Genomic DNA, 14,744 nt, shown 5'->3' on the forward strand with positions numbered 1-14,744 from the left:
AAAATGAACTAAATCTCCTCTGTTCTGTACATCATTGTCCAAGTGACATTATATTGTCATCTTCCTCTTTATGCCATTTCCTCAAGGTGACAGAAAAACATGATACAACCTGCCTATCATGTGATTCTACCATGTTGGCAAAATACAAACACACAATATATTGACATATATAACACATAAAACATGGAATTAGAAGTGAACAGTACCCATCCCTACCAGCAAGTGTTGTTGTACTGGAAACTAATTTACAAACACAACTTCATCACACACAATACTCCACTATGGAATTGTTCGTACATTAAAATGAGAAACAAATCCATCTTTGAACAGCAATGGTTTGAAAAAGGTATTTGGTCACTGATGCAATTATTGACTGATAAAAGTGTTTTATTATTTGAAGATTTCATTAAGTACGACCTGCAAATAAAAATAATTACAAAAATTAAGAAGGCTTTCATTCAAAATATTTGAATTACAGTATGTCATTTTTTCAACAATTTACTATTAATTCTTTACTGTATTTTCTCTGGAACAAAACAATACTCATAACTTCATTTAATTTTTAAGATGTTGTTTTGCAATTGGATACAACACTTGTTCGTTCTGTGATAGGGAAACACAATAAACAGTTCATTTTAAGAATGTATGCAAAGTAAATCTCTGTGGGATGATGTACAATATTGGCTTTTGCCTGACACTCCAAACTTTGACTGATATTGATGTTGTTTTGGGGATGTTAAAAAAGAGAAAAAACAAAAAACACATTTTTAAACACAATACTGGATTTATTTGATGTATCCACAAATGTAAGATTTTTAAAACAAAGCCATCTTTCCACAAAAAAACATATGCTGTTTTCTCTCACTTTTATACTGCATAAAGGTCTGGGGACATACATATAAAATAATCACGACACAACCATCATGATTCAGAGTAATAACGATAATTAACAAAATACATTATAGAGACCCATCAAATGATTCATAAAATCACACATTTTAAAAGTGAATAAAAGACAACTGTTCAAATGATGTATAAAGTAAATAATAATATGCTTCCTGAAGTGGTCCAGAAGATGTTTCAGATGTGAACCAGAACATACAGTCAAGAAAATAAGTATTTGAACACCCTGCTATTTTGCAAGTTCCTCCACTTAGAAATCATTGAGGGGTCTAAAATGTTCATGGTAGTTGCATGTCCACTGTATGACAGATAACCTAAAAAGAAAAATCCAGAAATCACAATCTATGATTTTTTAACAATTTATTTGTGTATTACAGCTGAAAATAAGTATTTGAACACCTGTCTATCAGCTAAAATTCTGACCCTCAAAGACATGCTAGTCCGCCTTTAAAAGTCCTCCTCCACTCCACTGTATTATCCTGAATCAGATGCACCTGTGTGATGTCGTTAGCTGCATAAAGACACCTGTCCACCCCATACGATCAGAAAGACCCACACATTCAGCATGGCTAAGAGCAAAGAGCTGTCCAAAGACACCAGACACAATAGTGTACAACTCCACAAAGATGGAAAGGGCTCTGGAGAAATTGCCAAGCAGCTTGGTGATAAAAGGTCCACTGTTGGAGCAATCATTAGAAAATGGAAGAAGCTAAACATGACGCTCAATCTCAATCAGAGTGGAGCCCCGTGCAAGATATCACCTGGTGGGGTCTCAATGATGCTAAGAAAGGTGAGGAATCAGCCCAGGACTACACGGCAGGACTTGGTCAATGACCTGAAATGAGCTGGGACCACTGTTTCCATGGTGACTGTTGGTAATACACTAAGACATCATGGTTTGAAATCATGCATGGCACGGAAGGTTCCCCTGCTTAAACCAGAACATGTTAAGGCCCGTCTTAAGTTTGCCGATGACCATTTGGATGATCCAGAGGATTAATGGGAGAAAGTTTTGTGGACAGATGAGACCCAAATTGACCTTTTTGGTCATAATTCCACTATGTGTGTTTGGAGGAAGAAGAATGATGCGTACCATCCCAAGATCACCATCCCTACTGTGAAGCATGGGGGTGGTAGCATCATGCTTTGGGGGTGTTTTTCTGCTCATGGAACAGGACGACTGTACTGTATTAAGGAGAGGATGACTGCAGCCATGTATTGTGAGATTTTGGCCAAAAATCTCCTTCCCTCAGTCAGATCATTGAAGATGAGTCGTGGCTGGATCTTCCAACATGACAATTACTCAAAGCACACAGCCAGGAAAACAAAGAAGTGGCTCATTAAGAACCATATCAAGGTGCCGTGGTGTCCTAGCCAGTCTCCAGACCTAAATCCAATTACAAATCTTTGGAGGGAGCTGAAAGTCTGTGTTACTCAGCGACAACCCAGAAACCTGACTGATCTAGAGAAGACCTGAGTGGAGGAGTGGGCCAAAATCCCTCCTGCAGTCTGTACAAACCTGGTGAAGAACTACAGGAAATGTTTGACCTCTGTAATTGCAAACAAAGGCTACTCTACCAAATATTAATGTTGGTGTTCAAATACTTATTTTCAGCTGTATCACACGAATAAATTGTTCAAAAATCATAGGTTTTGATTTCTGGAATTTTCTTTTTAGGTTATCTGTCATACAGTGGACATGCACCTACTGTGAAATTTTCAGACCCCTCAATGATTTCTAAGTGGGAGAACTAGCAAAATAGCAGGGTGTTCAAATACTTATTATCTTCACTGTATATATATATATATATATATATATATATATATATATATATATATATATATATATATATATATGTGTGTGTGTGTGCACAAAATGTTTATTGCATGTAAAATATGTCTTTTATTGTTTACGCTCACCTTTTTACTCAAATTGTTCCGTCCATTTTTTAATATGAGTACACAATGTTGCATATTAATGCATTTACTTGACTGAAAAAAGCAGTAATATAAAATATCTAATCTATAAATGTAGAAATGTATTAAACAGATTGTTAGACAAACAACAATGTCACACATGTTATATGTGCTGATGTTGTTAGAAAGTCAAAATGAAAGTCTGGACAGTTTATTTCAAATCCTGCAGTTTCATTTGCTGCTGCTGTTCTCACCAGCACACTTGTGTTTCTTACACTGGTACTTAGAAGACAATCTTTCACCACACACACTGCAACTCAACACTTTCTCTCCTGGGTGTCTTCTCATGTGTGCTACAAGCTTTGATCGTCAACAAAAGCTTCTGTTGCAGATTCAACAGGAATGCGATTTTTCACCAGTGTGTGTTCTCATGTGTGTTTTCAAACTACTACTTTGTGTAAAACCTTTACCACAGATTGAACAAGAAAAAGGTTTTTCACCGGTGTGTGTCCTCATGTGTCTTTTCAAATGTTGACTTTGTGTAAAACCTTTACCACAGGTTGAACAGGAAAAAGGCTTTTCACCAGTGTGTGTTCTCATGTGTCTTTTCAAATTGTTACTGTCTGCCAAACCTTTACCACAGGTTGAACAAACAAAAGGTCTTTCTCCAGTGTGTGTCCTCATGTGTTTTTTCAAATTGCGACTTTCTACAAAACCTTCACTACAGATTGTACAGGAAAAAGTTTTTTCACCAGTGTGTGTTCTCATGTGTACTTTCAAATTCTGACGTTGTGTAAAACCTTTACTACAGAGTGAACAAGAAAAAGGTTTTTCTCCAGTGTGTGATCTTATGTGTAATTTCAGAGAACTATGGTATTTAAAGGTTTTGTGAGAGTGAGAAGATGTGAAGTGAGTGTTGTCAGTGTGACATGTCTTATCATCTTTAGAGTCTTCATCATCAGTGTCAGGAGAGTGTGACGTTGTGTCCTCACTATCTGATAGTGGAGCTAAGAGCTTGTCTGCTTGTGATCCTCCACAGTGGTCTCCATCAGCTTCTGTTGTCATGTGTTGTGTTGAGCTGCTGCTTGGAGGCTCCCCCCCTCCCCTCTCCTCACTTTCACCTTTCACCTCATCACCTTCACTCTTCACAGGGACACCAGTCACTGGGAACTCCTCCAACCATTTAGGCTGACTGATGCCCTTTTCCTCCTCTTCCTCTTTAATCTGCGGCGGCTCTTGGTCCTCCTCTTCCTCTTTAAAGTTGGGGGTCAGTGAGTCCTCCTCTTCCTTTTTGATGTGTAAGATGAGTGGGTCCTCCGCTTGCCCTTTAATGTGAAGGGTCAGTTTAACATTATGGGTCTGTGGCTTCTCGTCTTCCTCTTTAATGTGGGGGGGCTGTGGCTCCTCTCCTCCCTCTTTGATGTGTTGGGAATGTGGTACCCCTTCTTCCTTGTGTATGTGGGGGTACTGTGGTTCCACCTCCTGCTCACGAGGAAGATGTTCTTCATCGAGGTCTGCGGGACAGGAGAAAACAAACATTCTTCAGAAAAGTCCAGCTTTGCTCAGTCACATGAGACATTGTCTTGCACCAACATATGATCTCACAATCTCATCAGTTTCCCCTCACAGCAGTCAGGGTACTTCCAGCTGACACATGAAGAAGACTTTCAGGGGAATGTCTTCCCAGGCCAACATCCAATCCATCTTATTCATATAAAAACATCCTAAAAGTCATTCCTGCAATCCTTAATGGTAGACGCCATACGTGAAAGTGTGCTGTTCTCCCTCTGAATAAGTCATACACACACAGGAAATAATGTACCACATGCCAGCCTCCACACAGTAGTACTAGTGATGAGCTCCCCCTGCTGGTGGACAATAATTAGTCATTTTCACATTCATCTTTAGAGACATGTCTGTTATAAAAGAAGCATGAGCACAGTCAACATGTTGGCCAAGAAAGATGACATCTGTTTTGCTTTCATTTAGATAGTGTCACCACAGTTAAACTGGGAAGAAGTAATCAGATTACTGACTACACCTTAAAAAGATAACTTGTTTACCTTATGAATGATAGTAATAATGGGTTATATTAATTTAGTGCGTTTCTAGACACTCAAATTGGGTTAGAGTGAGAATTGAAAAGGCATCATTCATGCAGTCCACACATTCAATCAAAATCAGTATCAGACAGACCGTATTTCCTTGAATTGCCGCCGGGTATATAGTATGCGCTTGCCTAGAATTACTGCTGGGTCTAACTCGTTTCGCAAACTAATTAGCGCGTGCTTAGCATTACCGCCGGCTCAGGATGAACCCCGAGTCAAACTCGTTTCGCTAAATAATTAGCATATGCCTAGAATTTCCGCCGGGTCACACTCGTCACGTCACGAGTGACACTTCACCTGTCATCATTTTCAAAATGGAGGACACTGATTTCAATAATTTGAAATCGCATCAAGGGAAAAAGATTAAGCGCTATTCAGTAGGATTTAAGGTCCAAGCTGTTGAAGATGCTAAAAAGAACAGTAAGCAGCTATGTTTTATTAATATACCGTAGCTGCGTGTGTCAAATATGAGTCATTAAATGACTCCCGCCTCTTGGTGGTAGAGGGCGCTAGTGATCCTTCTTGCGACTACTCGGCTGAAGAAGAAGTGACAACAAGCAGCAAGAGTGAGCAGCGTGTGTTTATTTGTTTCTCTTGCTTGCACTTTTAACATGGAGGATTACATATATCTAAAATAAAACAATTTTCAAAACTGGACTTTCAATCGAAGCAGGAGGTGATAAAGGAAGATCTCCATCGAGACAGAGAGACTTTGAACCTGAAGAAAGATAAGGAAGACTTCTATAAACAAGTTATCGATGCTTTTGATCAGAAGGAGCTGTGCATGGACTTCATTTATAAGTAAAGGTAAGACCATAATAACGTGTTTTTTTAAATTAAATGTGCTTTTCATGATGGTATCCTTACATCACACTCAAATTTTTAAGCGCAGGACTAATTTTACCGCATGTCTTTGGTAAGTGCTGGAGTGAGAAGAGGTTTTATAATAATTACCGCATGCTTGCCTTTACCACATCCCTTTGGTAAATGCCGGAGTGAGAAGAGGTTTTAAATTAATTAGCGCCCCGGCGGGGCAATTCAAGGAAATACTGTACTTTATTAATCTCCAAGGGAAAGTTACATTTTTCAGCAATATGGTAAGCTACATTTAATAATAATAATAACAATAATAATAATAAGTAGATGAGGCAATTTTTCAAGGAATTGCGTGTGAATGCTCCAATGCTGATATTGAACTGAATTGCTGACAGAATGTAGTGTGAATGTAAGAATAGTTTGAATGTTAAAATGGTTTAAATCAGGGGTCTCAAACATGCGGCCCGTGAGACGTTATTATGCGGCCCGCACTTTGATATGACAATTTAATGTTGGTGCGGCCCGCGAGTTTAATATGAATGGCGCTTGACAGAGTCATACTTGCCAACATCCCCAATTTTCCCGGGAGACCCCTGAATTTCAGGGCATCAATTTTCTCAAAGCCCCTGTAGATTTGTACCAGATCAAAAATATTCAGGGAGTGCCATAAGGGTGCTGCCTTTAGCGCCCCCTACATCATGAACTGACAGCGTGCAAGCCTAGTTGTATGTTGCATCTGGCCATGAAATATCTATGTGTGTTATTGCAAGATATATTTGATCAACAGCTACACACGTCACACTAAGGGTGGCCGTAAGAAAAACTTTAAGACTGTTACAAATATGTGCCAGATTGTGAACCCACACCAAACAAGAATGACAAACACATTTCGGGAGAACATCTGCATCATAACACAACATAAACACAACAGAACAATTACCCAGAATCCCATGCAGACCCAACTCTTCCGGGCTACAATATACACACCACCGCTACCACCAACCCCCTACCCTCCCTACTTGCGTCGGTTGAGGTGTTGTATATTGTAGCCCGGGAGAGTTAGGGCTGCATTTGTGTTAGTGTGCGGAAATTTTCCCAAAATGTGTTTGTCATTCTTGTTTGGTGTCGGTTCACAGTGTGGCGCATATTTGTAACAGTGTTAAAGTTGTTTATACAGCCACCCTCAGTGTGACCTGTATGGCTGTTGAACAAGTACGTCTTGCAGCCACGTACGTTGTTCTGCACAAGATTCATACAACATGTTGTGGAGCCGGCATGTTGGTTGTGTGATATAAAAGCATGCGCGATGACATGTAGTGGAGCAGTAGTCCTCTTTTAGGGGGTGCGCAAACCCCTGAAAGGTACTTGAAGGTATGCCAAGGGACAAGTGAGATTTATTAAAAACATTCTAAAAAAAAACAGCAATTCATAAATCCTTTATAAATATGTTTGTTGAATAATACTTCAATGAAATATGAATGTAAGTTTATAAACTGAAAAAATAATTTAAATTATCCAACATTCAGTGTTGACAGCTAGACTTTTTGTGGACATGTTCCATAAATATTGATGTTAAAGTTTTTTTGTTTTTTTTTGTGAAGAAATATTTAGAAGTAAGTTGATGAATCCAGATGGATCTCTATTACAATCCCCAAAGAGGACACTTTAAGTTGATGATTACTTCTATGTGTAGAAATCTTGATTTATAATTAAATCACTTGTTTACTTTTCAACAAGTTTTTTTATTTATGTTTATATCTTTTTTTCCAAATATTTCAAGAAAGACCACTACAAATGAGCAATATTTTGCACTGTTATACAATTGAATAAATCAGACACTGATGACATAGTGCTGTATTTTACTTCTTTATCTCTTTTTTTTCAACCAAAAATGCATGGCTCTGATTAGGGGGTACTTGAATTAGAAAAATGTTCACAGGGGGTACATCACTGAAAAAATGTTGAGAACCAATGTTGTAGAGGACGTTAAAGGCAGTGCAGTCACGGCAGCCCTTAATAATGTCGGCCGGGTGAAAATTGGTAAAAATTGGGGAGAATGGTTGCACCGGTAGATTGTCGGGAGGTGCACTGAAATTCAGGAGTCTCCCGGAAAAATGGTGAGGATTGGCAAGTATGTTGCTAGGGCGGGAAAGCCATTCATAGAAAGTGAATTCATTAAAAAGCGCATGTTACATTTTTTAAGAAATCTTTTCTTGCGGCCCAGCCTCACCCAGTTTCTGCATCCAGTGGCCCCCATGTACATTGAGTTTCAGACCCCTGGTTTAAATGGTGAAGAGTTTGAATTTAAAGGAAAATTGAAATTTCGTTTGGAACTTGAGAAAGTGTTAGTTTGAATGTCCAGGATGAGTGGAATGAGTTGATGTTGGAATGGTTTGAATAGGTTGAAAAATGTGGGGATGGTGCAACTTGGACACATGTCACTCCGGTGGGTGTACGCATGTGTGGAAGGTACGTAGACACAGAAAACTCCCCCACAAGCATGTTTGTGTGATTGACAGAAATATTTCAAGTCAATGTCCAGAGGTATTAAAACATTAGTCAATCAATCAGACAAACGGTCAATGAACTTTGCAGTCATGGATACACTGTGTGTTTATTTTCTCCGGCTGCGGCTCTCGAACTGCATACAAAAGGCCTTCTTTTGTTCGTTTGGTCTGAAAGCGTAAAAAAGCGCTGCCTCAATGTGGCACAAATAAAGCTGGTCTGGGGGCCCAAACGTTGCCATTCTTTTGTGAGTGTAGTCCTTATGTGACATCATCACGTCACCTTCATGAGGAAGCTGAGCTTGTTTCATACACGACTCCCCTCAGCCGTCTCCACTCCAACACGCATGAGCAGCTAACTTGGCTAACATTAGCAGGTCTGGTGATGCACCACACGTGACCTACGGTGGCCTAGGATGGACAAACCAGACAATTCTCACAAGACCACAACTCTTCTTCTCTCACCTTCCCAAAGTAATAATCTAGTCAATAATCACTGAACTCAACAAAAAAAATAAAGCATATTATTTCAACAATGACTTACGGGGTCACAGAATTGGCTAATAAAACAAAATCTACTGTTCACTGCACAATATTAGGGAAATTGACACAAATATAAGAGAAATGTTGTCATTCTTAGAAGAAGCAACATTTGTTAGAGAAAATAATGCCTTGCCGGTAAGGTCTATTCCCGTGTACTGGAGAGGAGGCTACGACAAATAGCCGAACCTCGGATTCAGGAGGAACAGTGTGGTTTTCGTCCCGGTCGTGGAACTGTGGACCAGCTTTACTCTCAGCAGAGTCCTTGAGGGTACATGGGAGTTTGCCCAACCAGTCTACATGTGCTTTGTGGACTCGGACAAGGCACAGATCTTATTGTGGCGGTCCGCTCCTTGTATGATCAGTGTCAGAGCTTGGTCTGCATCGCCGGCAGTAAGTCAGACACCTTTCCAGTGAGGCTTGGACTCCGTCATGGCTGCACTTTGTTACCGATTCTGTTCGTAACTTTTATGGATAGAATTTTTATGCGCAGTCAGGGCGTTGAGGGGATGTGGTTTGGTGGCTGCAGGATTAAGTCTCTGCTTTTTGCAGATAATGTGGTCCTGGTGGGTTCATCTGGCCAATATATTCAGCTCTCACTGGATCAGTTTCAGCAGAGTGTGAAGCGACTGGGATGGAAATCAGCACCTCCAAGTCCGAGTCCATGGTTCTCGCCCGGAAATGGGTGGATTGCCAATATCCGGCTTGGGGAGGAGATCTTGCTTCAAGTGGAGGAGTTCAAGTACCTCGGAGTTTTGTTCACGAGTGAGGGAAGAGTGGATCGTGAGATCAACAGGCGGATCGGTGCGGCGTCTTCAGTAATGCGGACACTGTATCGATCCGTTTTGATGAAGAAGGAGCTGAGCCGGAAGGCAAAGCTCTCAATTTATTGTTCAATCTACGTTCCCATCCTCACCTATGGTCATGAGCTTTGGGTTATGACCGAAGGACAAGATCACGGGTACAAGCTGCCGAAATGAGCTTCTTCCGCCGGGTGGCGGGGCTCTCCCTTAGAGATAGGGTGAGAAGCTCTGTCATCCGGGAGGAACTCAAAGTAAAGCTGCTGCTCCTCCACGTGGAGAGGAGCCAGATGAGTTGGTTCGGGCCACGGGGAAGACCCAGGACACATAGTGAAGACTATGTCTTCCGGCTGGCCTGGGAATGCCTCGAGATCCCCCGGGAGGAACTGGACGAAGTGGCTGGGGAGAGGGAAGTCTGGGTTTCTCTGCTTAGGCTGCTGACCCCACGACCCGACCTCGGATAAGCAGAAGAAGATGGATGGATGGAAAATGTGTTCTGGACCACTCATTCATCCTTTAAACACACAATTGTCCCGTCCTTTAGGCGGTCATTTGGAATAGCGACTAAGCTACGAAGCTAAAACTGGCAAGGAAAATCCATACACCTGCAACACATCTCATCTGCTTGTGTTGTTGTGAACGACATCATCAATGTTGGAATAATGTACAAACCGGACTGCAGTCGCAACTTTCGCATCTACACATCAAGCTGAGAACAGCAACACACTTCCCCCTTCAGAATAATAGGTCTGACTGCGCTAACAAAATAAAGGTTAAAAAAAAAAAAAAAGCACCTTACACAAGCATAATGTACTTATTGATGCATTTACACAATTATTATGCTTTGACCCAAAGTACGGGTCAAAATTGTTCAAAGATTTATTGCACAAATAAATGTGAGCGACTCTGCATTTAATCAACAAACTGGAAAGAAAATAACATTTGCCTTGGTGCCCTTCTAACTTGCCTTGGTGCCCTAAAATATGAGCCCTCCTTTAAGGCAACACTTGTCTTGACCTTAAAGGGGAACATTATCACAATTTCAAAAGGCTTAAAACCAATAAAAATCAGTCCCCAGTGGCTTGTTTTATTCTTTGAAGTTTTTTTTTCCAAAATGTTACCCGTCCCGGAATATCCTTAAAAAAAGCTTTAAAGTGCCTTATTTTAGCTATCTTCGAAGCCACTGTCCATTTTCCTGTGACGTCATCCAGTGCTGCCAATACAAACAACATGGCGGTTACCACAGCAAGATATAGCGACATTAGCTCGGATTCAGACTCGGATTTCAACGGTTTAAGCGATTCCACGGATTACACATGTATTGAAACGGATAGAGTATGGAGGCAGATAGCGAAAACTAAATTGAATAACAAACTGAAGCTATTGAGCGAATAACTATTGACGCTATTCGGCCATGTTTGCCTTAGCACCGCTGGTAAAATGTGCAGACCAACGATCGGAAGTTTCGCATCTTGTGAAACTGGATCAACTTAAACCCGTCGATTGGTAAGTGTTTGTTTGGCATTAAATGTGGGTGGAGGGAAACGCTGGATTTAAAAATAGTTTCAATTGTACATACAGCTAGCCTAAATAGCATGTTAACATCGATTAGCTGGCAGTCACGATGCGACGAAATAAGTCTGATTAGCACATAAGTCAACAACATCAACAAAACTCACCTTTGTGATTTCGTTGACTTCATCGTTGCAAATGCATCTGCAGGTTATCCATACATCTCTGTGCCATGTCTGCCTTAGCATCGCCGGTAAAATGTGCAGACACTGCGGCACATTCAATGGGGGTATGGCGGCCGATTTCTTGCCACTTTCGCATCTTTGGGCCAGTGGTGCAACTTGAATCCCTCCCTGTTAGTGTTGTTACACCCTCCGACAACACACCGACAAGGCATGAAAAAACGGAAAATAACAGAGCGGAGACGCTGTGTTTGTAATGTGTTTGAGAAAATGAAAATGGCGGCTTCATTACCTAGGTGACGTCACATTCTGACGTCATCGCTCCTGAAGCGATAAACTGAAAGGCGTTTAACTCGCCAAAATGTACCCATTTAGAGTTCGGAAATCGGTTAAAAAAATATACGGTCTTTTTTCTGCAACATCAAAGTATATATTGACGCTTACATGGGTCTGCTGATAAGGTTCCCCTTTAAAAAGGAAACATTTGAGGCCTGTCGATGATGTGCTTTTTTCCTATCCATCCATCCATTTTTCTACCGCTTTTCCCTTTTGTTTTCCCTTTTGGACTTACAGGTGGGCAGAAGAGGGGATACAGCCTGGAAATTTCCATTCAACCTTTACATTATTTATTCAAATCGTATCCTAATTAAAAATGTATCCTCCAGTTTGTGGCTATTGTAAGGCATATTTCCAAAGGATATGCATTTTTACAGGATGTTTTAGAGATAGCGATTAAAAAATGACTTCTGGGTATATTATATTGATCAACTAATTCTTATTTAGGGGGGCTTAGTGAGCGGAATAGAGGTGATCCCATTGACTCCATTGATAAATCTAGGATAGTTAAGATTTTGCTGACGTTTCTTTAGAACTTACAATTCATAAAAAATAAAAAACAAAACATGTTAATGTCTAACATAAGGTTTGTGAACAATAGGCACAGTTAAAAGAAAAAAACAGATCCCCTTTGATATGTTTTCTACATCCTGTGAACGGGTTGATGCTGTGGTGAAAGTGGGAAAATAAATGCATGTCGGGAAAATGCAAATTTCAGCAGAAATGGTTTTGAAACGTTTTAAAACCTGGTTAAAGATACACATGCCTTTCTGGCATGTGTATGTTGTAAAATGATGGTAGAATTAGCTTTATTATTTGTGTCATGCCCCCGGCCCGGCTCTGACTTGTTCCACCACTGACAGTTTATTGTACAAATGGACTGGGATGTGTAACTCATCTTTAGTAGTTACATTCCACAGAACACAGACAACCACGTGGTTGCAAGACCACGTTGCAAGTAGCAGACGGAATGCATCATCCTCACAAGACAACACAACTTCTTATACACAATATATTAAGCATAGTGTTATTCATCAAATATAAAGTTAGTAAAGATGTGAGAGTAAAAAGTAAACAAACCTGTTCTGTGTAACACAACTTGATGATGTTTCTTGAAAACAGCGTCCAGTAGTTGATGTTGTCGCTCGTCCTCCTCTTTTGTTGGACAAAGTTCCTCCTCATACTTTGCTATCCTTCTTTCGCACATTTTCACACAATCACAACACTTTACTCTCACACTTGATCTCTACTTAGCGATGTGTTGATAACTTCTGTGTCTTCTGTTAGCAGCTAACAAGCTAAGCTAACTAGCCAGCTAAGCTAACTAACAAGCAAAGATAGCACGAGAAGCGGCACAGTGCTTCTAGCGCATCGAGACCACTTTATCCTTTACTAAAGAATCAAAGATGTATTTTATAGGTCGTAAATATTTCAAACTGGAGAACAAATAATAAGAGTGACTTATTAGTCCTACTTGCGGCTTTCTGCGTCGATGTGCTTTCACGACAGTTGGCACACTTCCGCTGCCTTCCGTTCACGCCGGAAGCTGGGAATGACGTCACAGCCAAGGGGACGAAGAGGCAAAATATTGCCTGCCGTTACTGTTACCATGCTTTTCTTTCCTGTAATATTTATTTGAATAACAATGTGATATAAAAGAGTGTCTTATTTTTTAAAAAATAAATTCAAAGTATATCAAACAAAGCTTTAATGATGGGGTTCAGTGGCGCCCCCCTGCGACATTCATTGCAATGACAAGAGTGAAAGTGCTAGAAATTGTAGCGATATTACTGCCTGAATTATTTAGATTTACCCTTCCACGTGTTTTATTGTTGTTCCCTACACCTCATTCCTACTTGCTCATTTCATCCAAAATACTTTCATTTATTTATTTTCATTTCTATTGAGGCTCTTCTCTTTTCAACAACATCAATCAGTGAATAGTTTGCATCTTCATTTGTTGCTCAGACTTTTAACGAGTCAAACTTGTTCAAGTTGTCTCACTTTAACAGCAACATACATCAAACTTTTTACTTCAGCGTTTCCGGAATCGTTGGTTTCACTTTTGAATAAGAAAATAACAATAATTAATCCAGGAAACAATGAGTAGTATCAGTTATGAGATGCGATGTATATCAGAATAATTTAATGTACACAAACATCACTCTATTGGCGGGAATTATTCCGAAATAACGGATATAATTGACCCCAAAGGGACAAGCGGTAGAAAATATTAAAATAAAATAAGAGTACACAGATCCAGTTACAATAAAAGAAAGGAAAAATCGAAAGAGAGGGAAAAAAAGTTCTCAAACTGATAACATGAAAGATGAACTCTTAAGTCTAAAAAGTGACTTTAGCGGCAAATAGCTGTCTCGTCAGCTGATGCGCGTGCTCGTAACCTCAGCGACCTGGCAACCAACCAAACCCCATTAAAAAAATAAAAAAATAAAATAGAATAATATTTTTGGGTAAAGCACATCCGAACCCCCTATTCACCTTGGCAACCCCAGGTAAAATATAGTTCAGCCAGTCTGTTTATATGATCACCCCATCTATTCACGTTCACGCGCAGGTAGAGCGCCGCGCGCCCCCGTCTCACCAGCTGGTGCGCGAGCCCGATAATTAGAGAGCTGCGTCTAATCAAGGAGAGCATAAGTCAGAAGACGCCACCGCAGCACAGAATGGGAGAAGGTTTGCTATCCTTAACGATAACCCACAGTTGTGACAAAAGCAAAAGCTGAACGGACAGCCGGTAAGATTACGCTTTATTACCCAAAAATATGTAAAACTATTGACAAAATACTGGTTGACTTTATTTGGAAAAACAAAATTCAGTATATAAATAAATCAGTTATAATGAACAATTACAATCAGGGTGGTCTAAACTTTCTTGACTTCACTACACTAAACAACACCTTTAAAATTAATTGGATAAGACACTACCTGAAAGACCCTACCTCAATTTGGAACTTTATTTCTCATCATGTATTCTCTAACCTTGGAGGCCTAACATTTTTGCTATTGTGTAATTCTAACATTGACAGGATTCCTGTTGCACTCTCAAACTTCCACAAACAAGCCCTTCTAGCATGCTCTCTTTTATACAAGCACCACTTCTCACCT

At 40.1% G+C, this 14,744-nt stretch overlaps 1 protein-coding gene across 1 annotated transcript; it reads right to left on the bottom strand.

The window, feature by feature from the left end:
- Window positions 1–764: 764 nt before the first annotated feature.
- Window positions 765–13,151, bottom strand: LOC133547138 (gastrula zinc finger protein XlCGF48.2-like). The gene is made up of 2 exons (XM_061892965.1): window positions 12,699–13,151; window positions 765–4,334 (listed from the first exon to the last, which is right to left on the bottom strand). The coding sequence occupies exons 1-2, from the start codon at window positions 12,823–12,825 to the stop codon at window positions 3,214–3,216; spliced, it is 1,248 nt and encodes a 415-aa protein (XP_061748949.1). The 5' UTR covers window positions 12,826–13,151; the 3' UTR covers window positions 765–3,213.
- Between the last annotated feature and the right edge of the window lie 1,593 nt (window positions 13,152–14,744).

Source organism: Nerophis ophidion, unplaced genomic scaffold, assembly GCF_033978795.1.
Source record: "Nerophis ophidion isolate RoL-2023_Sa unplaced genomic scaffold, RoL_Noph_v1.0 HiC_scaffold_67, whole genome shotgun sequence".
NCBI lineage: Eukaryota > Metazoa > Chordata > Actinopteri > Syngnathiformes > Syngnathidae > Nerophis > Nerophis ophidion.

What these genes read in the sequence shown, in the direction of transcription:
- LOC133547138 (XM_061892965.1), bottom strand. Translation starts at nt 12,825, where the DNA reads ATGTGCGAAAGAAGGATAGCAAAGTATGAGGAGGAACTTTGTCCAACA. An exon ending in AGTTGTGTTACACAGAACAG is followed by an intron (nt 4,335 to 12,698) that starts GTTTGTTTACTT and finishes CCTGTCCCGCAG; the next exon opens with ACCTCGATGAAGAACATCTT.